This window comes from Diabrotica virgifera, chromosome 5, assembly GCF_917563875.1.
Source record: "Diabrotica virgifera virgifera chromosome 5, PGI_DIABVI_V3a".
Taxonomy (NCBI): Eukaryota; Metazoa; Arthropoda; class Insecta; order Coleoptera; family Chrysomelidae; genus Diabrotica; species Diabrotica virgifera.
The window spans coordinates 138266871-138293460 of NC_065447.1; the positions used below are offsets into that span (position 1 = coordinate 138266871).

Below are 26590 nucleotides of genomic sequence, written 5' to 3' on the forward strand. Positions count from 1 at the left end.
TCCTGTCATTGCTGATTTTTCTTTCAAAATTCGATTTTTCATATTTTTTTGCATTAATTTTTTTTTACATTTGATCGGATTTTTTGTCCGTTATATCCGAAGTCCGTTAAATAGAGGTCCGTTGTATCGAGGTTTTACTGTCCTGATATAATTTAATAGTTTTGCAATGGAGATTATTTTTGTGTAAAATATATTTTGATTATGTAATTAAATTTAATATCCGACTGGTATATTATTTGACAAATAACGCCCTTGGGCGTTATATTTAAATAACTAGTTAACTACTGTCAAGTTGACAAATAAAAACCTAAGTAAAACTATGGTTACCACAATTACGTTATGACTATTGCTGCTAAATGTACTTATTTGAAAGCTAATTAATTCAAAATTCATTCAATTTTTTTGCATATAAAGAAGAATTTAGTCGGAAATTAAACGTTGAAGGCACAACGGGTATTATAGATAATAACGCTTTCGGCCAACGTATATCCGTCGGGCCAAGGGCCCTCGGTATATACACCATTGACCTCAAGCGTTATTATCCTTATAATACTCTTGGTACTTTAATAACTATAATTTAATCATATATTAGTTCTTTATTTTTTATCATATTTGTTTAAAATCTTTACATTGCATATTAGGATCTCTAATCCATTATGTTTCAGAGAATAAATTCTAATGCTTGTCTCATAATTTATTCTGTAGGTTTGTTGTTCACTTATCCATTTTTAGTTTCATTTAATTTGTTATTTGATTATGATTTTTTTTAATTATCCTTTTATTAATATAGAATATAGGTATGTATATGTATTTATCTATTATTTCTGTAGTTTACTGTATCTACTTCATTATTTATGTGGTTTATATTATTATTATTTATTTGATGATGACTTCTCCAAAACGGAGCACACTATTTAGTTTGCTCCCGAGATCAAAAAACCCTTTTAATTGTTCGCTCCCATGGTTAAGCGGATTTATACGAAGTTCTAGGAAAATTCATGTCGGCAAAATTTTACTGTGAGTTTTGTACTATTTTATATAGAAATTATATAAAATATTGGATGTTGCATATTTATGTATGAGACTGGATTTATATTATTTCGATTATATTCTAAATAAACAAATGACAGGACATCCGACAAACGACAGGGATAAATTTTAAAGAGCTAATAAAAACAGCTGAAGACCGAGAAGAGTTTGCAATTGTAGTAGCCAACCTCCATTAGGGAGAGGGCACTTTAAGAAGAAGAAGAAGATTGTGTTCACTTAATTTTTGTCCCTATTTTAGGAATATTGTTTATTCCTATAGTTTACTGATTTTGTTAGCTATTTTGATATTAATTCTGTTTTTAAAAATTAAGTTATTAAAATAATTTGTGCTAATTTGAAAATATATGAGACAAAACAACACAAGTGTAAAAACATCCGGAAAATCACATTTATTCTTTTTCTCATCAGCATCTTTCAGTGCGTCACAGTTTTTCGATTTCTTTCTAACGCATTAAATTGTATGTGACAGAAAAAAAAGGCACGTCGGTGATTACAGACATTTATAACATTTATTCTAGTTGTCGATAGATTGCGCTATAATCGAAAAAAAGTTATTTACGAATTATATAATATATTTACGAATATAATCTGTACAATTTATAAGACTATACAAATAAAAAAAATACTATTTTATAAATGCAATAAACACAATTGATTTGTTTTTATGCCAAATTGCAAATCAAATGTGACAACTGTCAGATTTAACTAAAATGTCATGTTAGAATAAATGTTATAAATGTGTATTATCACGGACTTACCTTTTTTCTATCATTTGTAACGCACTGAAAAATGTTCATGAAAAAGACTCATACTATGTGATCAACAAATTTTTGACGCTCTTGAAGTACATTTCGGTACACTTTTTTGGTTTCTTTTAAAAACTACTAAAAATTAAAATATATTAGGGTGAGGAATATAAAATAACTAATTATTAAATTTAGAATAGAAACTTTCACAGGGATTGATTGCACCCCCCAAGTGATTAACTGTTTTCCGCCCACATGTCAGGAGGGAATTCTGCCTCTTCAGAAATATAGTTGCCCACCAAGTAGTCAGCAAATTGTTGTACGGCTTGATATTGTCGTTGATTGATATATATTGGATAATATAATATAATTTCATACCTATAATATTTCATTCAACGATATTGTGCTGAAAATATGTCACTAAAATCTAAAACAACACACTCAACTTACGTCTAATGGATCTAGGAAAGGTAGACCAAACATATATCTAACTAAGATATTGCCCAACGTCATTGTCATTTGACTAATAAGTCGCCAGTTCAACTTTTTGAATTATTCTCAACCATAATTGTTCGAGATGAAATCTACATCCTTTTATTTTCGCACATGGAAACACTTTACTTACAGCTGCATGGATCACTTTTTCGAAATTGACATACCTACACAATCTTGGAATTAAAATTTAAGTTCAATTTTTGACACTCTGTCTTTAAACAATTTAGGGAAGTCAAATAAGGATTTCGTAACTAATTTGAAAGCAAAAAGAATACCAATGGCACATAGGGTCCATTTTAGAGTCCCTGAACTAGTTGAGTAAAAAATTTATTATTATTATTACTATCCCGGTTATTTATAGCGTCCTTCGCCTTCCGGTTCCCAGTTTCCAGCTTCGTCGGTCGTTCCATTCGCCAGGGTGAAGATTCCTTTCCGACATTGCCTTCTGAATGCTGCCTAGCCAAGATCGTTTCGGCCTTCCCCTCTTCCTTCTTTCCCTTGGTGTCCATTTTAGAATTTGTTTTGGCAGTCTGTCATCGTCCATTCTTTCTACATGACCATGCCAGATCAGTTGTCTCCTTTGAATTTCATCTATGATGGTTGATTTCACCCCATTATATTTAGGGAGTAACAATTACTTAAAAATGTTAAGTTGAATATACAAGAAAAAGCAACAAATTTGTGTACCGGGTCATTTTTCAATAAACATTGTTCTTTTTGATTCCTTGTCACTTCAACGGAGTTCAATAAGTCATGTACTTCCTGCACGCACTTCGAGATTTTGGGAATAGGTACATAACTTGTTTTCTGCTATTATATTGTGTACCAGTGTATCTACTAAAGGCATTGTTGAATAAGAAATATATGGCCGAAGGGCCGAAGCGAATTTACCTGCTACCCTTTTCTGTAGGGGTAGGGTATTAAAATCTGACCGCCATGAAAATATGGGAAAGAGTAATTGATAGACGGATACGTGAAGAGACCGAAATATCCGAGAATCAATTTGGCTTTATGCAGGGTAGATCAACAACAGATGCAATTTTCATTATAAGGCAGTTGATGGAAAAATACAGGAGTAAAGAAACAAACGCTCAAATGGTATTCATTGATCTTGAGAAAGCATATGATAGAGTTCCTCGAGAGATTCTGTGGTGGGCACTCAATAAGAAAGGAGTCCCTGGTGAATATGTAAAGATTGTGAGGGATATGTATGAGGGAGTAACGACTAGTGTTAGGACAGGTGTGGGAGAGACTAATAAATTTCATGTGAAAGTTGAATTGCATCAAGGTTCTGTGCTTAGTCCGTATTTATTCTCATTAGTTTTGGACCAGATAACAGCGAAAATACAGGGTAACATTCCATGGTGCTTAATGTATGCTGATGATGTCGTGTTAGTAGGAAATAGTGAAAGAGACTTGGAACAAAAACTGGAACAGTGGAGACAAGCTCTGGATGAAAAAGGTTTAAAACTTAGCAGGACAAAAACAGAGTATTTGGAATGTTCATTTAAAGATGGAGCTACTACAAATAAAATGGTATCTTTGGATGGTGAAATGATTGTAAAAAGCAATAGTTTTAAGTACCTAGGATCGGTATTACAGAGTAATGGAGAAATAGATGAAGATGCATGCAGTAGAATTAGGGCTGGATGGATGAAGTGGAAAGAAGCGAGTGGTGTGTTGTGTGACAGAAAAATTCCAATGAAGCTGAAGGGAAAATTCTATAAAACAGCCATAAGACCAGCTATGATGTACGGAACTGAATGTTGGGCAGTGAAAAAGAAAGAGGAACAGCGAATGCATGTGGCGGAAATGAGAATGCTTAGATGGATGAGTGGAGTGACAAAGAAGGATAAAATTAGAAATGAGTATATTAGGGGAAGTCTAGGTGTGGCACCAATTGATGCCAAAATGAGAGAGCATAGGTTAAGATGGTTTGGGCATGTTCAACGTCGAGACGTTAACCACCCAATACGAAGAATAGCTGAAGTGCAGATTCCTGGAAGGAGTAGGAGAGAAAGACCAAAGAAGACCTGGGGGGAGACGATAAGGCAGGACATGTTGGTAAAGGGGATTAACATTGATATGGCCCAAGATAGAATTGTGTGGAGAAATGCAATTAGGGAAGCCGACCCCGCATAGAAAGGGCATTAAGGCAAAGAGAATGATGATGATTAAAATCTGACCGCCGGAGTCATCGAGCGAAAGCAGGAAACCCATTATGAACGGCCGGCACGGCATAGTCCGGCACGGCACAGCACAGGCCGGCACAGCCAAAAACCCAGTTGTAACGGCCGGCACGGCACGGTACCGGAAAAATGATCTGAAAATGGCCTGTCCATTGATCAAAATTTTCGGATATTTGTACCCATGCATTGTCCTTTTTCTTACTATCATAATAACTTGAGTCCGATGCATCATACAAAAATATTCTCTGACACTCTCAATTAAAATTTCTTCCATATTATTTCAAAAGAAACAACGCACTTTCAATTAAAAAATCAACAATATGTCTTAGTCTAAGCCTAGTGAACCCTCCGACTAACGGTCGTCCTGTAAGGCTAGACATTTTTATAGTGATAATTCATAGCACACCAAGGCTAAAAACCATGACCTGGCAGGCATCAGCGGTGCACGTGTATCTACCAGGTGAATCGAAAAGTGCAAATTTAGGGGGTAAAATAAACTTTCTCCTGTAAGGTTTAAATTTAAGTATGTATTTGAGTAAGTCATTTAGAAGAAATGTGTACAATGACAGGCGATTCTGAAGAGCATAAGACCTTGCCAGGCGAGGGGAAAGATTAGGGGTTTTTCCTAAAATTCTTTTTTTTTGCATCGAACAAATTTTTTTGAAGTTTTTTGAATCATTCCAAATAGAAAAGGTCTTTAGTGATTTTTCTCTTAAGTTAATAGTTTTTGTTATATAAGCGACTGAAAATTTTGAAAATTGCGAAATCGGCCATTTTTAACCCTAAATCGGACATTTATCTAACAATTTCAAAGTTGCCAAGGTAGGTAGATATTCTTTAAAAATTGATTGATGAAATCCCAAAGAGTTTTTTGCAATACGATATCGGAAACCCCTTTGTTTTTTAATTGCTAATCAAGCGGGCGCGACACTGTAGTATAAGTGAGGACGTTTGAGTTGACATAAATTCATTATCTCGAGAATGGGCAAATTTCAAGAGAAATCCTCAGATAGGTCGATTTTTATTTTTGAAGTAGGACTTTTTGGCATATATATAATACTAGTGACGTCATCCATCTGAGCGTGATGACGTAATCGATGATTTTTTTAAATGAGAGTAGGGCTTGTGTGATAGCTCATTTGAAAGGGTATTGAATTCTCTATTCACTAATATAAACATTAACATAATTATTTATACAGGGTGTACAAAAAATTTTTTTTAATAAATTAACTTTGATTAAATTTGACAAATAGAAGAAATTTTTTTTGTACACCCTGTATAAATAATTATGTTAATGTTTATATTACTGAATAGAGAATTAAATAAACTTACAAATGAGCTATCACACAACCCCTACTCTTATTTAAAAAAATTATCGATTACGTCATCACGCCCACATGTATGACGTCACTAGTATTATATATATGCCAAAAAGTCCTAATTCAAAAATAAAAATCGACCTGTCTGGAGATTTCTCTTAAAATTTGCCCATTCTCGAGATAATGAATTTATGCAAACTCAAACGTCCTCACTTATACTACAGTGTCGCGCCCGCTTGATTAGCAATTAAAGAAACAAAGGGGTTTTCGATATTTTATTACAAAAAACTCTTCGGGATTTCATCAATCAATGTTTAAAGAATATCTATTTACCTTGGCAACATTGAAATTTTTAGTTAAATGTCCGATTTAGGGTTAAAAATGGCCGATTTCGCAATTTTCAAAATTTTCAATCGCTTATATAACAAAAACTATTAACTTACGAGAAAAATCACCAAAGACCTTTTTCGTTTGGAATGATTCAAAAAACCTAAAAAAAATTGTTCGATGCAAAAAGAATAATTTTAGGAAAAACCCCTAATCTTTCCCCTCGCCTGGCAAGGTCTTATGCTCTTCAGAATCGCCTGTCATTGTACACATTTTTTCTAAATGACTTACTCAAACACATACTTAAATTTAAACCTTACAGGAGCAAGTTTATTTTACCCCCTAAATTTGCACTTTTCGATTCACATGGTAGATACACTTGCACCGCTGAGGCCTGCCAGGTCATGGTTTTTAGCCTTGGTGTGCTATGAATTATCACTAGACAAATTTCTAGCCTTACAGGACGACCGTTAGTCGGAGGGTTCACTAGCTCTTAGACTATCTGCTTACTACCAACAATTATGACGCACTGGCGCCGACTGGCCGTTGAGGCCGTTCGACATGAACGGATTTTATTCTCCTCGGAGAATTTCGGCCGTTCCGTTTGCGTGCTGGACTGTGCCGAACCGAGCTGGCCGATCATAATGGGTTACGTTGCATTTAAAACTATACAAATGAATTTGGACTGTCTTGTGCCGTGCCGGGTTGTGCCGGGTTGTGCCGGGTTGTACCGGGTTGTGCCGGGCTGTGCCGTGCCGGGCGTTCATAATGGATTTCCTGCTTTTAGAATCCCAGAGATTCTAACTCGATGGCTGAAGCGAACTAGTATATTATGCCCCTCCAAAATTATGGAAATAACAAATGAAGTAAGACTATTAGGTGACTCGCTATCAACATCATCGTTTTTAATATCGTGATAGAAGAAACAATAAGAGCTGAATAACAACAATAATAAATTACAAATGAGTGTCGATAACGATTCAAGTAAACTGTTTACCCACATAATATAAAAATACCATCGGGCGATGCCTACGAAAATATTCCACCAACGCATCTTAGTTTATCCGTGTGAACCGCTATCATTGTGTACCTACTCTAATACCGAGTACCGTAAAAACGAAACCGTTTATTTCATTTTTATTTTATTTGTTAATAATAAATTAGTTTGAACAATGTATTCCTGAACATTCCTGAAAAATGGAATGTGTTTTGAAATTAAAAGAATGACTGGCTATGTGGAACTATTATTTTTAATGTGTGTTTTTAACATATCCAATATACGATAACATAATATTAAGTAGTATAGGTACTACATCTCTTATGGTTGTATAAAACTGAATAATTTTAACATCTGGATTATACGTTCATAAAAGTCACTGTAAAAATAAACATTTTAAGAACAAAGCCAAAACAGCTGCTCCCAATCCTGTAGAATGATCTGAACATCCAAAATCTACAAGATGGCTACTCCTTTTTTGAATATTCTGAAATTCTTTCGAAACGCTTTCAAAGCAACCCTGAGGATTCTGCCATTTTATAATTGTTTCCAACCATGGCTTGTTTAAAAACTCCGCAAAACCTTCCATTCCGCAAAGAAGAACTGAAACAAACTTATGATAAATAACATAATATCAAAATAAAAATTGTATAAATGAAAGATAATAATCCTCGATTGACGAGAACTCTTAAATAGCATTAAGAGAATACAGTAGCGATCAGCAGGTAGCAACAAACGCGGTCCAAGATTGCGGCTGTAATTTTGAATATTTTGTCGAGATATTTGGCACACATATTCGTAATATAATAAAGAATGGCGGTACAGTGCCCAATTTGAGAAATATTTTAGTATGTGGAAATTACTCTATAACTAAATAAAATATTGCAAAAAGGAGCCTGTACCGCCATTAAGAAAAACAAAAAAATACACTTTCTTCAAATAAACTTTTTTATCCCATGCCTAGATTTTGTGTCACATTGGATCTATTAAAAATCGATTTTCTCAAGCACAGTAAAGTAACAACAAGAAATAGAACGTGACTGATTTGGCAACATTTTGCTCCTATGAGTATAAAAATTATTGTTTTTGATAGTATAATAAATGTCACTGTCAGCATCTGTCAGTGTCGAATTACCGACGCACTGTTGTCTCACTGTTGAAAGTTCGCAGAATTATAGACTTGGTATTAATAGAATATAAGGTCTATAATATGACAGTAATTGGCGAGGAACCGCAAAGTGGGCGACGCCTGGTGGCGCATTTCAAAAGCATCAACTCAAGGAAAACATTGACTTTGTCATTAATTTGTGTACATATTTGAGGTCAGTTTATATTGTAATTAACAATGATTTTGACTTAAAATAGTTATTTAACCAACAAGTGTATTAATAAGGGCGATTAACAATTGAGATATTTTAACGCGTGAGCGGCGCGAGCGCGTTAATATTCGAGATTGTTAATCGCCATTTTAATTCACGAGTTCGTTACAAATCTTTTCTGTCGACCGCACTTTTCAGAAATAAAGATATATCCATCTTTTGATTTTTCAAATACACAGAATTTTAAACAATAAAGTCAATAATGACATACAATGACAGATAGTACTAACAGCGGCTACTTGATTTTAATTTTTTAGTGGGAATATAAAGAGGTATATGTTTGGTTGCCTACAATACAGGTCACTGCCAATCACAGAGCGTTTAATTAATTTATGCAAGCAATGTATGTTGTGTTGCCTATAATGAAATCGCTCATTAATAGAATATCATTCATTAATAGGGGTCATTAATCAATGATTTTGAGGGTGTTAAAATTGATCATAAATGGACGGTTGACGGAAATAGTTATTTAACCAACAAGTGTATTAATAAGGGCGATAACACGTAGATATTTTTCAGTTTTTCGATCGGCTATTCTGCTATTCATTTCGCGAAATATTCGACCGTCCGCTACTTTTGGGACACACTGTCTGTGAGTAAACAAGCTTTTTAAATAATAATTCAACATTCTTGTAATTATTTCAGAATTCTTACCTTGCTCCATAAATATATCATGATAAGGAAATTTCAAATATTCATTGGTTTTGGCCTCCTTCAGAATGTAGGAACAAAATAATCTGGTATATTCCTTTATTGGTACCGGATCTTCAGGGACTATACAGCCTTCCAGTCTTTTTATTTGTATATATAGAAGCCTAAAAGATTATATTATGAAGTACATACAAAATAAAATAAAAAATAAAATAAAAATATATACCATTTTTATTCAGTTGCAATGCGAGGACAAAACAATTTTACTTTTCAATTAGAATACGGAGCGCAGTCCAGTCCTCTGAATCTCGATTTCGGCTCTTATTGGAGCCTCATCGGAGAGAACGTAGGCACTGTTCTCCTTATCCTGAATGACCAGCATCGAAAGTTTTTCCCACCCATTGCAACCGAAGGTATTAGGTAATGCGAGGGCAAAACAATCTTACTTTTCAATTAGAATACGGAGCGCAGTCCAGTCCTCTGAATCTCGATTTCGGCTCTTATTGGAGCCTCATCGGAGAGAACGTAGGCACTGTTCTCCTTATCCTGAATGACCAGCATCGAGAGTTTTTCCCACCCATTGCAACCGAAGGTATTAGGTAATGCGAGGGCAAAACAATCTTACTTTTCAATTAGAATACGGAGCGCAGTCCAGTCCTCTGAATCTCGATTTTCGGCTCTTATTGGAGCCTCATCGGAGAGAACGTAGGCACTGTCCTCCTTATCCTGAATGACCAGCATCGAGAGTTTTTTCCACCCATTGCAACCGAAGGTATTAGGTAGGGAAAAACTCTCGATGCTGGTCATTCAGGATATGGAGAACAGTGCCTACGTTCTCTCCGATGAGGCTCCAATAAGAGCCGAAAATCGCGATTCAGAGGACTGGACTGCGCTCCGTATTCTAATTGAAAAGTAAGATTGTTTTGCCCTCGCATTGCAACTGAATAAAAATGGTATACATTTTTATTTTATAGTCGTATTACTCAGTAGAGTAACCAGGTGCATTTTCCGTTGGAACTTTACCAAGCTGCAGACGCGGCGCGGAATGTGAATTGCATAGTGTAGAATTCCTTCCCTTTGTCTTCACTGCAGCATCCATGTGCTTGCAAATTGTAGAAGCCTTGGAGGTGTCACCAGGAAAGTGTACCAATAAGTTTTCAATTTAAAAATCTTTTAGTAATGTTTTTAATATTTTCAATATTATTAATTTTGCTGTTAGGATTGAAAACTACTTCCATCTTTTTTTTTGTAAGCATTTATTAACAATCAGAATTACATATTCTATAAGCTAATTTGATAACAAGTACAATAACATATATCAATGTATTATTGTACACTAAAATGGCGTTATGAGGTACATCACCCAGCGGTTTCACCTCAGTTTCAGCGAAGATCTATGGGCCATAATCTTCGCAATCTTCTGTTGTTTAGTGGCTGCAGTAATGGTAATATTAATTGGTTGGGGTGATCTTCCAATTTCTCGTGATGTCTGTTGGCTCTTTCTTGAATTACTGTGCTGACTAACGGGATGTTTAGGTCTGTATGAAGGGTTTGGTTGGAAATGTACCAAGGTGCATTTGCGATGGTGCGTAGAATTTTTGATTGAGTTCTTTGGATAATTTTTGTGTTTGATTTGCTGGCACAACTCAATAGTTCTATACCGTACGTCCATATAGGTTTGATGACTGTTTTATAAATCAGCAGTTTGTTCTCAATTGAGAGTCGAGATTTTCTACCTATAAGCCAATTAATTTCTTTCACTCTCAACTCAATTTGTTTCTTCTTCTTTAAAATGTGTTGTTTCCAGTTTAATTTAGAATCAAGATGAAGCCCCAGGTATTTGACGATGTTCTGTTGTGGTATGTTGACTTGATTAAGGCTAATATTTGGGCATTGGTATTTCCTTAGTGTGAAAGTTATATGTGTTGACTTAGTTTCATTAGCTTTTATCTTCCATTGCTTTAACCACTGTCCAATTTGGTCTAGGTGTTCTTGAAGTTTTAATACTGCAGCTCTTGGATCCTCTTCAGTTGCAAATATTGCTGTGTCATCAGCGAAAGTTCCAATGGTGGTTTGTGGAGAGGTTGGTAAATCGGATGTGTACAGTACATAAAGAAGTGGACCCAATATACTACCTTGTGGAACTCCTGATTGAATTTTGTTACGGTTTGATAGTTCATCCTCCACTTTAGTTTCAAATTCTCTGTGATTTAGATATGATTTTAATAAGTCAAAGTATTTGTTGGGTAGGGATTTTTTGATTTTATAAAGTAATCCTGGGTGCCATACCTTATCAAATGCTTGGCTGATGTCCAGAAAGGCTGCTGTGCAATACTGTTTATTGTCCAAAGCTCTATTAATTACATTTGATATGCGATGGCATTGTTGCACTGTAGAATGACCTTGCCGGAATCCAAATTGGTGTTCTGGGATCCATCAGTTTTGGAATTCTAGGTCGCTCATAAAGGATCCCCCAAACCAACGCGAAACTTTCGCAGCCGCAACCTACGCGGAATCGCGGCGAATCGATAGACACGGCGGATTATGAACGTGTTCAGACCACTTTGCGCGGAATCCGCAACGGTCGCGGCAGAACAGCGTTCCTTTCATGAAACGCTGCATGCACGGTTTTTTCCGCTACCGTTGTAGTTTCGCGTGTTTTAAAATGGTTGCTACAGAAAAACTCATTGAAATTGTTAAACAATATCCTATAATATATGATTTAACGGACGAAGATTATAAAAATATAAGAAAAAAAGGTAAAGTCTGGAATAGTATAGGGTCAGAATTAGGAGAAAATGATAAGTTTTCATTATACATATATTATAATATTATTATTAATTTGCTTGCATAGAGATTACGCCCACTTAAAAATTTGGTCATTTTTGATGTCTTGTATTTCCTAAACCTGTTGGCCGATTTAAAAATATAATTTGTTCATATTTGTATGGCGAACAGTCGCGTCAGGTTCCGCGCCAATGTGGGAAAGCCTTGTCCGCTACCGTTTCGCCTGCGAATGTTCCGCAACGAAAAATTCGCGTCGCAAAAGTTTCGCGTCGGTTTGGGGGATCCTTAATTCTTTTAAGTAACAGCTTTTGACATTATTGGCAGTAGACTTATTGGGCGGTATGATGAAACATCCGTTAAAGCTTTACCAGGTTTCGGTATCATAATTACTTGGGCAATTTTTAGTGATATAGGCCAATAATTAAGTCTTAAGATTGCATTTAATATGTACAATAATTTCATTATACCTTTTTTAGGAAGTTGTTTTAGCATTTTTGCTGTTATGAGATCAGTGCCTGTTGCCTTCTTTTCATTCAAATGATTAATTTCATCTTTGATCTCCTTCGGTGTAATTAAAGTTAGTCGCTCTCGTTGATTAATTGGTAAGGCTAGTTCCTGCTCTACTTCTTGTACTTGGTCATTGTCGTGTGGCTTGAAGACTTCAGTTAGATGTTCAGCAAATAAATCAGCTTTTTCTTTGTTGCTTTTTGCCCATGGTCCTGGCGGTAATGAGTTTTTCCGAATTGGAGGTGAAGTATTTATTGGTTTATTTTTGTTTTTGATTGGTTTCCAGATATAGTTATCTTGACGCGAAAGGTTTGATACATAGTTTTCAAATGAGTTGTTTCTCATCTGTTCTAGAGCTGTTTTTAAGTTTCTTGTTTTGTTATTATAAATTGTCCTGTCGTCTGGTCTCTGAGTTCTTTGCCAAATTGATCTGGCTTTTCGTTTTTCTGCTACTAGTTTTTTTATTTCAAGAGGAATGTTGGTTGAAAATTTTTTTTATCCAGGTTGAGGGGTAGACTGTTTGGCAGCATTTTGAAGTAAGTTGATTAGATTATTAGTTTCTGTTTCTATTTGTTCGGGAGTTTGCAATCTCACTAGTAGATTTACTTCCTGTTCTATGATTAGCCGGTATGTGTCCCAGTTTGTTTTGAAGTTATGCAGTCGAGGTGTTGGTTTTTTGATTATCACCGTTGTGCTAATTGTGGCAATTATGGGACTATGATCTGATGATAAATCAAAACTTGGTATTACATCTGTATATGATTGAGATATTCCGTTTTTAATAAAGAAATCCAATAGGTCTGGTGTTTTATTTGGATCGGTTGGCCAATATGTCGGTGATCCCGTCGATAGGAATGAGTAGCTTTTATCCTGGATAACTTTTGCTAGCTCTCTGCCTTTGTTGGTTGTTAGGCGTGAACCCCATAGCGTATGTTTACAGTTGTAATCTCCACCTGCTATAAATTTTGGCCCTAGAGTTTCGAAAAAGGGTAGAAGATCTTCTTTTGTAAGTCTATGCCTGGGCGGACAATAAATTGCTGTAACAGTTATATCATATGGAAGAGTTTGTATTTTTATCGATGTTGCTTGAATGTGATTTGTTTCGTATTTTAGCATTTCATAATGTTTTATAGTTTCTCTTATCAATATGGCTGAACCTCCGTGGGCTGTACCGTCTGGGTGATTTGTGTAATATAATTTATACTTAGGTATCTTGAAGTAGGTTCTGTCTGTAAAATGGGTTTCACTTACTAGTAGTATGTCAATGAAATTTTGTTCCAGAAATAGTTTTATATCTTCTTTATGATTAGGAAGACCATTGGCATTCCATTGGGCAATTCTTATGAACTTAGACATTGTTAGTTTACTTTATTTACTAGCATGGAAATCATGTTGAGCACCATACTGTTTTGTTGCATTAGCTGGTTAAATAAATTTTTAAACTTTTCTAGAAATTTGGTAAGTATACTCGCTGTATCTTCGTTATTGTTCTGATTATTTGCTGCAGCCTGAGCGTAACTTTCATACTGATTCTGAATCCTGGGTTGTGTATATATTCTGGGTTGTGTATGTATTTGATTTATTGCTGGATTTAATACGTTTCCTCTGTTATGATACCTGTTATTAATATTAGAAATTTTTTGGTAATGTTCACATCCTTTATAATTTGCGGGGTGATCCCCACCACATAATGCACATTTTGCTGGAGTTTCTCTAGTCTTCTTACAAGTTGTGGTATTGTGGGCTCCTCCGCATTTGACGCATACAAATGGTTTTAGTATGGTATAGTTAGACCCAAACCCAGACATCCAAAGTGAAAGTTATCCTCCAACACCAAATTGTTCTATATGGTCCACATAATGTTCAGAAAAAAGTCACACCATTTTGAGCGTCGGGTTTGGGGGGAGAGGGGGAGAAATCTGCAAATTCGTAGTTTTTTGCGTTTTCGTCAATATTTCTAAAACTAAGGGGTTTACCAAGAACAACCCTCTACACAAAATTGTTCTACATTAAATTTGAAATAAAAAAGGCCCTATGCATAACCCTTCTAAAATGAACGGTTCCAAAGTTACGGAGGTAGTATAGTATAATTGGTTCAAAAAAGGCCTAACCCAGACATCCAAAGTAAAAGCTTTCCTTTAACACCAAATTGTTCTATATGGTCCACCTATTGTTCAGTAAAAAGTTACACCATGTTGAGCGTCCGGTTTGGGGGGGAGATGGGGGAGAAATCGGTATATTAGTAGTTTTTTTAGGTTTTTCGTCAATATTTCTAAAACTATGCTTTAGCGTAAGGAATGTTCTAGTAAAATGTTCTACATAAAATTCAAAACAAAAAAAGTTCTATACATAATTGTTATTAAATCAACGGTTCCAGAGTTACGGAGGGTGAAAAGTGGAGGTTTTCGATATTTTTATATTTACCGATTTCTCCCCCCTCTCCCCCCAAGCCCGACGCTCAAAAGGTGTGACTTTTTTCTGAACATTATGTGGACCATATAGAACAATTTGGTGTTGGAGGATAACTTTCACTTTGGATGTCTGGGTTTTTGGTATAGTTATATCATAAATATTGCCCAAAAAATATAGAAAGTATCGAAAACCTCGACTTTTCACCCTCCGTAACTCTGGAACCGTTGATTTTATAACAATTATGCATAGAACATTTTTTGTTTTAAATTTCATGTAGAATATTTTTGTATATAACATTGTTTAAACTAAAGCATAGTTTTAGAAATATTGACGAAGAACTTAAAACTACTAATTTACCGGCTTCTCTCCCATCTCCCTCCCAAACCGGACGCTCAAAATGGTGTAACTTTTTACTGAACAATATGTGGACCATATAGAATATTTTAGTGTTGGAGGAAAACTTTTACATTGGATGTTTGGGTTAGGCCTTTTTTGGACCAGTTATACTATACTACCTCCGTAACTTTGGAACCATTCATTTTAGAAAAATTATGCATAGAGCCTTTTTTATTTCAAATTTAATGTAGAATAATTTTGTATAGAAGGTTGTTCATGCTAAACCGCATAGTTTTAGAAATATTGGCGAAAAACTTAAAAAACTACGAATTTACCGATTTCTCCCCCCTCTCCCCCCCCAAACCCGACGCTCAAAATGGTGTGACTTTTTTCTGGACATTGTGTGGACCATATAGAACAATTTGGTGTTGAAGCATAACTTTCACTTTGGATGTCTGGGTTATGCCATCTTTTGGATCAACTATACTATACTATTTATTGCAATATGACTTGGAGTGACCGTACGATTGGCATCTCATGCATTGTATTATGTGATTTTTGGTTGTTCGAGGAGGTTCAATTTCAATAACTCTATTCTGTAGCCGCCTTAAGTTATAAATATCTTTGTTATTTGCTGCCGGTTCGAGATCCACGAAGAACAAATTAAGTAACTCTTTAGTAATTCTGTGTTGTGCATTTATTATATTTCGAACTTTATGACCCAGTTTTAGGAGTTCGTTTTTTATGTTTTCGGTGTTAGTAGAGTGGTGAAGGTATTTTATTACAACTCTATAGGCTCGATCCTGTTTTAACTGATATGTATGGTGATAAATGTTATGTTCATTAAAATATCTAACCATTTTTCTCTATGTATCTGGCGTGCCACAACTTAATTTTACGACATTGTTAGTTAAACTTTTTGTATGATATTCTTCCCTTTCTGCTACATCCTTAATTTTTTGTACCATTTTTTGATAGTCTTGTACACCGTGTATGAAAATTGGTGGAGGGTTTGCTGTGTTGTTCTCCTTGGGAGGGATTACTTCATTCTCTAGGGCTTCAAATCAGGTCCATGTCACCAGCCCCCCCTTTTTCAATTTGAGGGTCAAAAAAAGCTCATTCGTTTGTATTGCGTTAGTACTGGATTGTATCACCCTTCAAACGTTTGTACTGCCCCCACCCTTTTAAATCTGCCTGGAGGGGCTGGTGACATGCTATCCCCCCTTTTTCGATTTGAGGGTAAAAAAAAAGCTCATTCGTTTGTATTGCGTTAGTACTGGATTGTATCACCCTTCATTCGTTTGTACTGCCCCCACCCTTTTAAATCTGCCTGGAGGGGCTGGTGACATGCCATCCCCCCCTTTTTCGATCTGAAGGTCCGGGATGGGTATGTTCGTTTGTACTGCGTTAGTATCGGATTGTATCGTCCTTATTTTGTTTGTACTGCCCCCACCCGTCTAGATTGGCCTGGGGGGGCCAGTGACATGCTACCCTCTACTCTGCACTTTTTGCCTTCTGAATGTCAAAAATAGGCTATTTCGTTTGTATTGCGTTAGTGCTGGATTGTATCATCCTTCATTCTTTTGTACTGCCTCCACCCTTTTAATTCTGCCTGGAGGGGCTAGTGACATGCCATCCCCCCTTTTTCGATATGGGTGTCCGGGATGGGTATGTTCGTTTGTACTACGTTAGTATCGGATCGTATCGCCCTTATTTTGTTTGTACCGCCCCCACCCGTCTTGATTGGCCTGGGGGGTCAGTGACATGCTACCCCTCTAATCTGCACTTTTTGCCATCTGACGTCGAAAGTAGGCTATTTCGTTTGTACTGCGTTAGTACTGGATTGTATCACTATTTATTCGTTTGTACTGCCTCCACCCTTTTAAATCTGCCTGGAGGGGCTGGTGACATGCCATCCCCCCTTTTCGATATGGTGGTCCGGGATGGGTATGTTCGTTTGTACTGCGTTAGTATCGGATTGTATCGCCCTTATTTTGTTTGTACCGCCCCTACCCATCTAGATTGGTCTGGGGGGCCAATGACATGCTACCCTTCTACATTTAAAACAGGGGAGGATTAATGCTAGGAGTAAGGACAGAAAATTAGCCAAAACTATTATAGTAACACCGCGGGTGTAAAATTTGGTAAATTCGTCAAAAATGTAACGAATTACATTTTGAAACTGAAAAACAGGCTTGCAAGCCACTCTCCATGGGGAATGGAAAGTTACCAGTGGCGGCTCGTGATTTTTACAATAGGGGAGGCTATACCTAACTGTAAAATATCTAGACAAATTTGCACTAGCAAAAAAATGCGCCAAAAAATGTAATTTAAGGCCCCATCTTTTGACCATTTTTTATTTACATTTCATAATATCATCCTAATTCATAATTTCATGATATCATCATTTTACAAATAGTTAGTCTAATAGTAAAAGTTTAATACCAAAGTTTGTGTCGTTTATTTGTTAACAATTCGATCTATTTGTAAATAGATACCTATGAATATCAAAATAAATACAGATTTGAAGTTTTGCAGTCCATACATAATGAAGCTTCAAATTTTTTAAGATACTCAACTGAATTTTTTTAATTCTAAACGCGGCCTACTGCGAATTCAAAAACACGATAAATTACCGATATTTTGCTTTGAGTTAGAGATATCGGAAAAAGTTATTTGAGCAAGTTGTTCCAAATATTATTATAACCCCACATACCAAATTTCATAACAAAATTCGCACTTTTAGATTTTTCATTATTTTTAGTCAGGACCCTAAAATTCGTTGTCCCGAGACGCACCCAACCACCCAACGGAGCTGAGAAGCTACACTGCCTCCCTTGGTATATCTCCGGGCAGCGTGTGATGGCGCCGTAGATGCCACTATGGGCATCAATCGCCCTCAATGATGCGAGGCGCCCATTGAGGTGGAATGGCCGTGGCCCGTGGCGTGGTATTGGCTATTAGAGATGGTTCGGCCAGCTATTTTGATATAGCAGTTGCTTTTTTATTTTTCATTATTCAACATTTTCAAGATGATATGAGAAAAGCAAAATCATATTTGTTTGTTTTGTTTGAAAAAGCATTGTTGTTGATATTTAATGTGAACATATAAATAATAATTTTTACTAAAATAATACATCTAAGTACGAACATTTTTTGAAATGACAAAAAAATTTAACAAAATACATGGTAGTTGTAATATTTATATGGTCGTAGTATTTATTTAAATTTACTGTTGTTTTCACCCAATTTTGAAAAAATGTGAAAACTTTGAATTATCCATGTCCGTCTGTCTGTCTGTCTGTTTGTCTGTCTCTCTGTAATCACAACTCCTCCGTCAATATACCAGCTAGAATGACAAGCGTGGTGTCAAATGAAAGCTTATAATCCAAGGATAGTACTAAAGGTGATAAATTTGATCTAGGCTGTTTGTCCGTCGGTCTGTCCGACCGCGAATATAACTTCTCCGTCATTATACCAGGTAGAATGACAAATGAGGTGTCAAATGAAAGCTTATGATCCAAGGATAGTACTAAAGGTGATAAATTTGATCTAGGCTGTTTGTCCGTCGGTCTGTCCGACCGCGAATATAACTTATCTGTCATTATACCAGGTAGAATGTCAAATGAGGTGTCAAATGAAAGCTTATAATCCAAGGATGGTACTAAAAGTAGGATATTTGACCTAGGCTGGCTGGTTATCGGTCCGTCCGACCGCGAATATAACTCCCCCGTCATTATACCAGGTAGAATGACAAATGAGTTGTCAAATGAAAGCTTCTAATCCAAGGATAGTACTAAAGGGGATAAATTTGATCTAGGCTGTTTGTCCGTCGGTCTGTCCGACCGCGAATATAACTTCTCCGTCATTATACCAGGTAGAATGACAAATGAGGTGTCAAATGAAAGCTTATAATCCAAGGACAGTACTAAAGGTGATCAATTTGATGTAGACTGTTTGTCCGTCGGTCTGTCCGACCGCGAATATAACTTCTCTGTCATTATACCAGGTAGAATGACAAATGAGTAGAATGACAAATGAGGTGTCAAATGAAAGCTTATAATCCAAGGATGGTACTAAAGGTGAGATATTTGACCTAGGCTGCTGTACGTCGGTCCGTCCGACCGCGAATATAACTCTACCGTCATTATACCAGGTAGAATGACAAATAATGTGACAAATGAAAGATTTTAATCCAAGGATGGTACTTAAGGTGATAAATTTGATCTAGGCTGTCTGTCCGTCGGTCTGTCCGTCCGCGAATATGACTTCTCCGTCATTATACCAGGTAGAATGACAAATAAGGTGTCAAATGAAAGCTTATAATCCAAGGATGGTACTAAAGGTGAGATATTTGACCTAGGCTGCTGTACGTCGGTCCGTCCGACCGAGAATATAACTCCTCCGTCATTATACCAGGTAGAATGACAAATGAGGTGTCAAATGAAAGCTTATAATCCAAGGATGGTACTAAAGGTGAAAAATCTGACCTAGAATTTCCGGTTTTAGAAATGAAACCGGAAGTGCTTTTTTAAAGTAGCCGGGGTAGTATAAGCGATATATTGTTCGACGTGCTTTAGCAAGATGGGAACAAATGTATACTTTTGGTTTTTATATCATTTTCGGTTAAAAATTTTTAACCGGAAGTGCCATATTATGGATACAAAAATAGTACATGTGATATATTTGAAATTTGACCTCGGAGTTGCGGTTGTAGAGTTGCAATAGGAAGTACCGTTGGAAAGTCACTGAAATAGTATAAGATATATTATTCGAAGTGCGTTAGTAAGATGAGAAAAAATATTTGGTTGTAATATTTATATATTTATTATTTATATGGTTACTATGGGTACTAAAGGTGAGAAATTTGACCTAGTACTCCCCGCTAAGGCTCAAAATCCAAGGAAATATCTCGGGAAAGAGAAATGTGGGACGTAGGAGGATTTATACAAATACAATAGTTCAGAGCTGCAGCCAACAAAGTTAAGATTGCTGTGATGGTAGCCAACCTCCGATAGGAGACGGTACTTCAAGAAGAAGAAGAACCGGATGCTTTTTGGGTTCATATCATTTCCCGTTAAAAAGTTCTTAACCGAAGTACCATATCAGATTCGCAGAAATGGTACATGTGACATTAATTGAAGTGTATTGAAAAGTCGAGTATAAATCTTTGGTTCCGGTTTTGAAATTATTTCCGTTTAAACAATTATGACCGAAAGTTTAGTAAAAATGACTAAAAATTAGCGAAATATTTTATCCATCAACGCAAAGTTCCACGAAGAGTTCAAATATCGACTTCCGGTTCTACTTTCGATCCCCATGGGTGAAAACCTAGGACTTAGAAAGTTCAATTATTTGTAATTAATTAATACATAATTTGTGAAATTAGAATAATAATTCTTATGATTTATGCGTTTTATTCACTTTGTAAAGATTTTTTTTGTCAGCATTGTAATATTATAATACAGCGCGGTAGACTAAGTACTATATAGTAGCACCGATTAACTTTTATTTCTTTAGTTTGCCAATCTCAATGCTAAAAATCCAAAGAAGAGAAAACATCATTATTGGGTGCACCCTATCTGGCAAGAAAAATAAAAATTTGCAATTTCTAACGTTTATAAAAAGGATTTGAACTTGAAGGGGTGGTATTTTGGAAGTGCCGCGCCGTAGCGCCAGTCCTCTTGCCACTAATCGAGAGCAGGTTTAATTTTCGAGTGGTACTCGAATGGTGACCACGTTGAGTTTGTGTTGCAATATACGAGGACGTATTTAAAAATTTTAAAATCATACAAGACGATCAACAATTTAACATAAATATATTAAATATTTATTTATATAGAAACTTTTTAATTCCTGGATTTTTCGGTAAAACTCTTTTCAGCTATTTGCCATTTTTAATAAGCACTTTAATTAATAATTATTATATATTGCTAGCTTTGTTATTTGACTATTGACACATTATGGCAGAGAGTCAAATCAAGAATTGAATCTAGCATCTCAAAATTCCAACAAGTAAAAATGTAAGTACCAGTTATAGGAATATCCCTGTTTATGGAATATAAATTAGAGGTCCCGAAACGTTTCCATTTACTTTTTAAGGGCGTAGGCGCAAAATCTTGGTCCAATGCTATTTAAGTTCATTTTTTTTCATTTTTTCGAATCCTGAAAAAACCAATAAATATTTTTGAAAAATTTAAACGCAGAATGAAAGACTACATTATTACCGAGTTCCGAAAGTGTCTTAAAATATACAAAAAGTTTAGTTTGAATTAAATACTTGAAATTAAAAATCACAATAAATTTTCTCTTTTTTTCACGCCTGTATATTATAATTATAAACATTATAAAAGTTTTCAGGGACTTTCGGCCCTCGGTAATAATGTAATCTTTCGTTATGAGTTTAAATTTTTCAAAATACGTATTAGTTTTCTCAGAATTCGAAAAAAAATGCATTTAAAAGCATTGGACCAAGATTTTGCGCCTACCCCCTTAATAAATTTATCCGTTTGTTGAAATATCTTTTAATAAAATAATACCCTTGTTTATAATACTTTTTAACTAAACGAAAAAATTTTTACCTACAATATCCTAAAAATTTAAATTATATCGGGTATTATGCTTTATTGCAAATGCCTCAAAGGCCTGTATAGCTGTTTTATATTATTAGGGTTTCTCAGGTAATAAATACTTTATAAAAACTGTTATGAATACAAACTCGCCGACAAATTTACTGGTGGTAAAATTATTTTATTTTTCTACAAATTTCTATACAGTGCCCACCTACTTATACTTCGTCTAATCTACTTACCGTTGCACGTGATCCGCGTCATAGCCCGTGACGTCACATGATACCAACACGAAATATTTTGGCGGTAGGTGTGTTCTTTTTTAGAATCATTTTTCCGAGTACACGGGAATTACAGCCACTAGATATATTATTTTATTATATACGCGTAGAAATAATATTTGAAGATTTCTATTAATGTTAACTTAAAGAAATACACAATAATATGTTTCATTTCATTTGTATACCTAAATGGACTATAAAGCGTTTTTATGAAGCACATTTGTTCGGAACACACTATAACTGTAATCGAACGAATGTGACATTTTAGCATAAATTGGTAACATTTATTTGACAGTTGCGGTGATGATACTTCATATTTGTTTTTATTCTTTATTATAAGTATATTTGTTTTATTATATTTACTGTTTATATTATTTACTTTAACTTAAGATTATAACTTAATTCTTGTTTTCTATTTCTAAAGTTTTTATTTATTTACATTGAATATGAATTTGTTTTGTTGTATAATCCACTTCCGCAAAAATTATGTGATATACTTGATTTAAAATGACTTTAAGAATTATTGCGCGATCCCTCTTCAGGTGACAGCCATAACTTTGATTTTTTTAAATGGGAGAGTACATTATGTGACACCTCATTTAGAAGCCTTTAAAACACTGATTACAATAATGTATAATACTTTAATCCTTTTTGAGAGCGTAGGCAGAAAATTTTGGTTGAATTCTTTTTAAATGCAATCATATTTTCGAATCCTGAGAAAACTAACAAGTACTTTTGTAAAGTTTAAACACAGACTGAAATATTATATTATTATCGAGGGACAAAAGTCCCTTAGAATAAACAAAAAGTTTCTTTAGAGTGATCAATTTAAAATTAAATATCACACTCAATTTTCTCTTTTTTTTTTCGCCCCTGTAACTTTTTATTAAAATAAACATTATAGAATTCCTCAGAGACTTTTGGATCCTCGGTAATACTGTAGTTTTGTATTCTGCGTTTAAATTTTTCAAAAACACTTATTAGTTTTCTCAGGATTCGAAAAAAATGAATGCATTTAAAAATAATTCAAACGAAATTTTGCGGCTACGCTCTCAAAAAGGATTAAAGTATTATATATTTTTGTAATCAGTATTTCAAAGGCTTTTAAATGAGGTGTCACATTATGTACTTTCCTATTTAAAAAAAATCAAAGATGTGGCTGTCACCTGAAGAGAAAACAAACTTTGGAAAACTGTATGTTCTACACTACTCACGTACTTTTCAATACTATTTTACTTGATGTTATTAATTAGGAATGTGCAGGGCATTGCTATATATTTCATTTGGAGCAATTTCCGAAGTCGAAGTTTAATTTTACCTCCAAATTCAAATCTTTCCAATTCAATTTCTAATAATATTGTGGCTTATTCTCAGTTAAAACAAGTAATTGGACTTCGTAAGTCCTAGGTTTTCACCCAAACTAATCGAAGGTAGAACTGAAAGTCGATATTTGAACGCTTCGTGTAACTTTGCGTCGATTGATATACGATTTTACTAATTTTGAGTCATTTTGACTAAACTTTGCGTCATCATTATTTAAACAGAAATGACTTCAAAACAGGAACTAAAGATTAAAAGTCAACTTTTCAATACGCTTCGTGCAATACGAAATGATATAAAAACCAAGACCAAAATTTTTTCTCATTTTGCTAAGGCACGTCGAATGATATATCGCTTATACTGTTTCGGTGACTTTAGAACAGTTCATACGGTTGCAACTCTAAAACCGGAAGTCCGATGTCAAATGTCTCATCTTTAATACCATCCTTGGGTTATAAGCCTTCATTCGGCACTTCATTTGTCATTCTATCTGTATTAATAATGGAGGAGTTGTATTCGTGGACGGAAAGACAGATAACCAGACAGTGATGGAACCGAAAGTATATATTTATTCTCTTCTTGCAAAGTAACGTCGAATAAAATATCACGTGTATTATTCCGGTGACTTTAAAACAGTACTTCTGGTCGCATTTCTAAAACCGGGAGTCCTAGGTAAAATTTCGCACATTTATTACCATCCTTGGATTATAAGCTTTCATTCGACACCTCAATTGTTATTCTATCTGGTATAGTGATGGATGAGTTATATTCGCAGTCGGACGGAAAGACGGATAGACAGCCTAGGTCAAATTTCTCACCTTTAGTACCATCCTTGTGTTATAAACTTTCATGTGACATCTCATTTGTCATTCTACCTGGTATAATGGCGGAGGAGTTATATTTGCGGTCGGACGGACCGACGGACAGACCGCCTCGGTCAAATATCTCACCTTTAGTACCATCCTTGGATTATAAGCTTTCATTTGAGACCTCATTTGTAATTCTACCTGGTATAATGACGGAGGAGTTATATTCGCGGTCGGACGGACCGACGGACAGACAGCCTACGTCAAATACCTCACCTTTAGTACCATCCTTGGATTATAAGCTTTCATTTGATACCTCATTTGTAATTCTACCTGGTATAATGACGGAGGAGTTATATTCGCGGTCGGACGGACCGACGGAGAGACAGGATACGTCAAATATCTCACCTTTAGTACCATCCTTGGATTATAAGCTTTCATTTGACACCTAATTTGTCATTCTAGCCATAGGCGTAACCAGGGGGGGTTTTGGGGGTTTAACCCCCCATTGGGATGTACTTTGAGCTCTATATGCTTAACACCATAGCCCTCAGAGACCTTCCAGTAGTTGTAACCCCCCCCCCCTTTCAGGTAGTTGTAACCCCCCTTAGGATCATCCTGGTTACGCCTATAATTCTAGCTGGTATACTGACGGAGTAGTTGTGATTACAGACGGACAGACAGACAGACGGACGTGGGTAATTCAAAGTTTTCACATTTTTTTAAAATTGGGTGAAAACAAAAGTAAATTTAAATAAACAGTACGACCATATAAATGTTACAACCACCATGTATTTTGTTATATTGTTTTTGTCAGTTCAAAAAATATCCGTACTTAGATGTATTATTTTAACAATAATTATAATTATTTATATTATTTATATGTTCTCATTAAATGCCAACAAAACTGCTTTTTGAAACAAAACAAACAAATATTATTTTGCTTTTCTTATATCAACATGAATACGTTGAATAATGCTGAAAAAGCAACTGCTGTAATTATCAAAATAGCGAGTCGGCCACCTCTACTCAATACCACGGCACGGGCCACGGCCATTCCACCTCAGTGGGCGCCTTAGGCCGCGTTCAGAGTGGACGAGCAAAGAGCAAAGAGCAACGAGCAAAGAGCAAAGAGCAAAAAGTGCACGTTCAGAGTGGACGAGCAAAGAGCAAAGAGCAAAGAAGTGCTAATAGCGGGTAGTTACGCTAGACGAGAGTAGTTTTTTTCCACTCGGCAGTATGGATAGGAGCGGTAGGATATTTGCTCTTTACTCTCACAGTAGTCCATGTAGTGAGACCGCTCCCGTCTGAAAAAATTTCCGATTCGGTCTCTTTGTGGATTCCTATTTAAAAATATTTTAAAATTTCCTTTAAACAAATCTGAAGGGTGCCGGGCGGAATTTTTGGGCAGAAATTGTTTAAACAATTTTTTTAAACAAATACAAAAGATCACGTTTTTTGCTCTGGAACATATATTTTTAAGTTTTGTGGGTCATTCTAAACAACAAAGGTATCTTGTAAATGTTCTCAAAAATTGATAGTTTTCGAGTTATAGGCAATTTAAAATCTGAAAAATGCGAAAATACGCATTTTCGAGGCCTAAAAACTCATATTTAAATTAGTATTTTTGAGGTTGCCAGATACTTAAATTGAAGTTTAAACATTGAGCCTCAAGACTCTGAAGAGTGATCGCGTCTAACCTTAATTTATACCGTTGTTTTTTAATTGTTAAATATGCGTGTTTATCCGATTTTTTGCCGGTGTGGCGCGTTCTATTTCAAAAATCTCCTATTTTCCTCCGAAAATTATTTTTTCTAGATTGTTTGGGATTTTCTAAATAAAATAAGTTTCTTGACATTTTTCTCAAAAGTTAACAGTTTTAAAATTATAAGCGATTTAAAATCCAAAAATGAGTTTTTTATTAACTTATAACTTTAAAACTATCAACTTTTGAGAAAAATGTCAAGAAACTTATTCTATTTAGAATATCCCAAAAAATCTAGAAAAAATAATTTTCGGAGGAAATAGGAGATTTTTGAAATAGAGCGCGCCGCACCGGCAAAAAAATCTGATAAACACGCATATTTAACAATTAAAAAACAACGGTATAAATTAAGGTTAGACGCGATCACTCTTCAGAATCGAAGCTGAATGTTTAATCATCAATTTAAGTATCTGGTAACCTCAAAAATACTAATTGAAATATGAATTTTTAAGCCTCGAAAATGCGTATTTTCGCATTTTTCAGATTTTAAATCGCCTATAACTCGCACACTATTAATTTTTGGGAAAAATTACAAGATACCTTTTTTGTTTAGAATAACCCAAAAAACCTAAAAATATATAATAATAAAAATGCGAACTGAATAAAAATGGTATACATTTTTATTTTATAGTCGTATTACTCCGTAGAGTAAGT

The 26590-nt window shown here is 35.2% G+C and overlaps 1 protein-coding gene across 1 annotated transcript in view; it reads right to left on the minus strand.

Annotated features, from left to right (window-relative positions):
* Nucleotides 1–7358: 7358 nt before the first annotated feature.
* The window catches only part of LOC114332424 (UPF0764 protein C16orf89 homolog), a 187176-nt gene continuing 167944 nt past the window's right edge, over nucleotides 7359–26590 (minus strand). Inside the window, exons 4-5 of the mRNA XM_050650375.1 lie at nucleotides 9157–9317; nucleotides 7359–7726 (exon numbers count right to left, since the gene is read on the minus strand). Coding sequence (XP_050506332.1) covers nucleotides 7500–7726; nucleotides 9157–9317 — 388 coding nt within the window. The 3' untranslated portion in view covers nucleotides 7359–7499. The remainder of the gene's footprint in view (nucleotides 7727–9156; nucleotides 9318–26590) is intronic.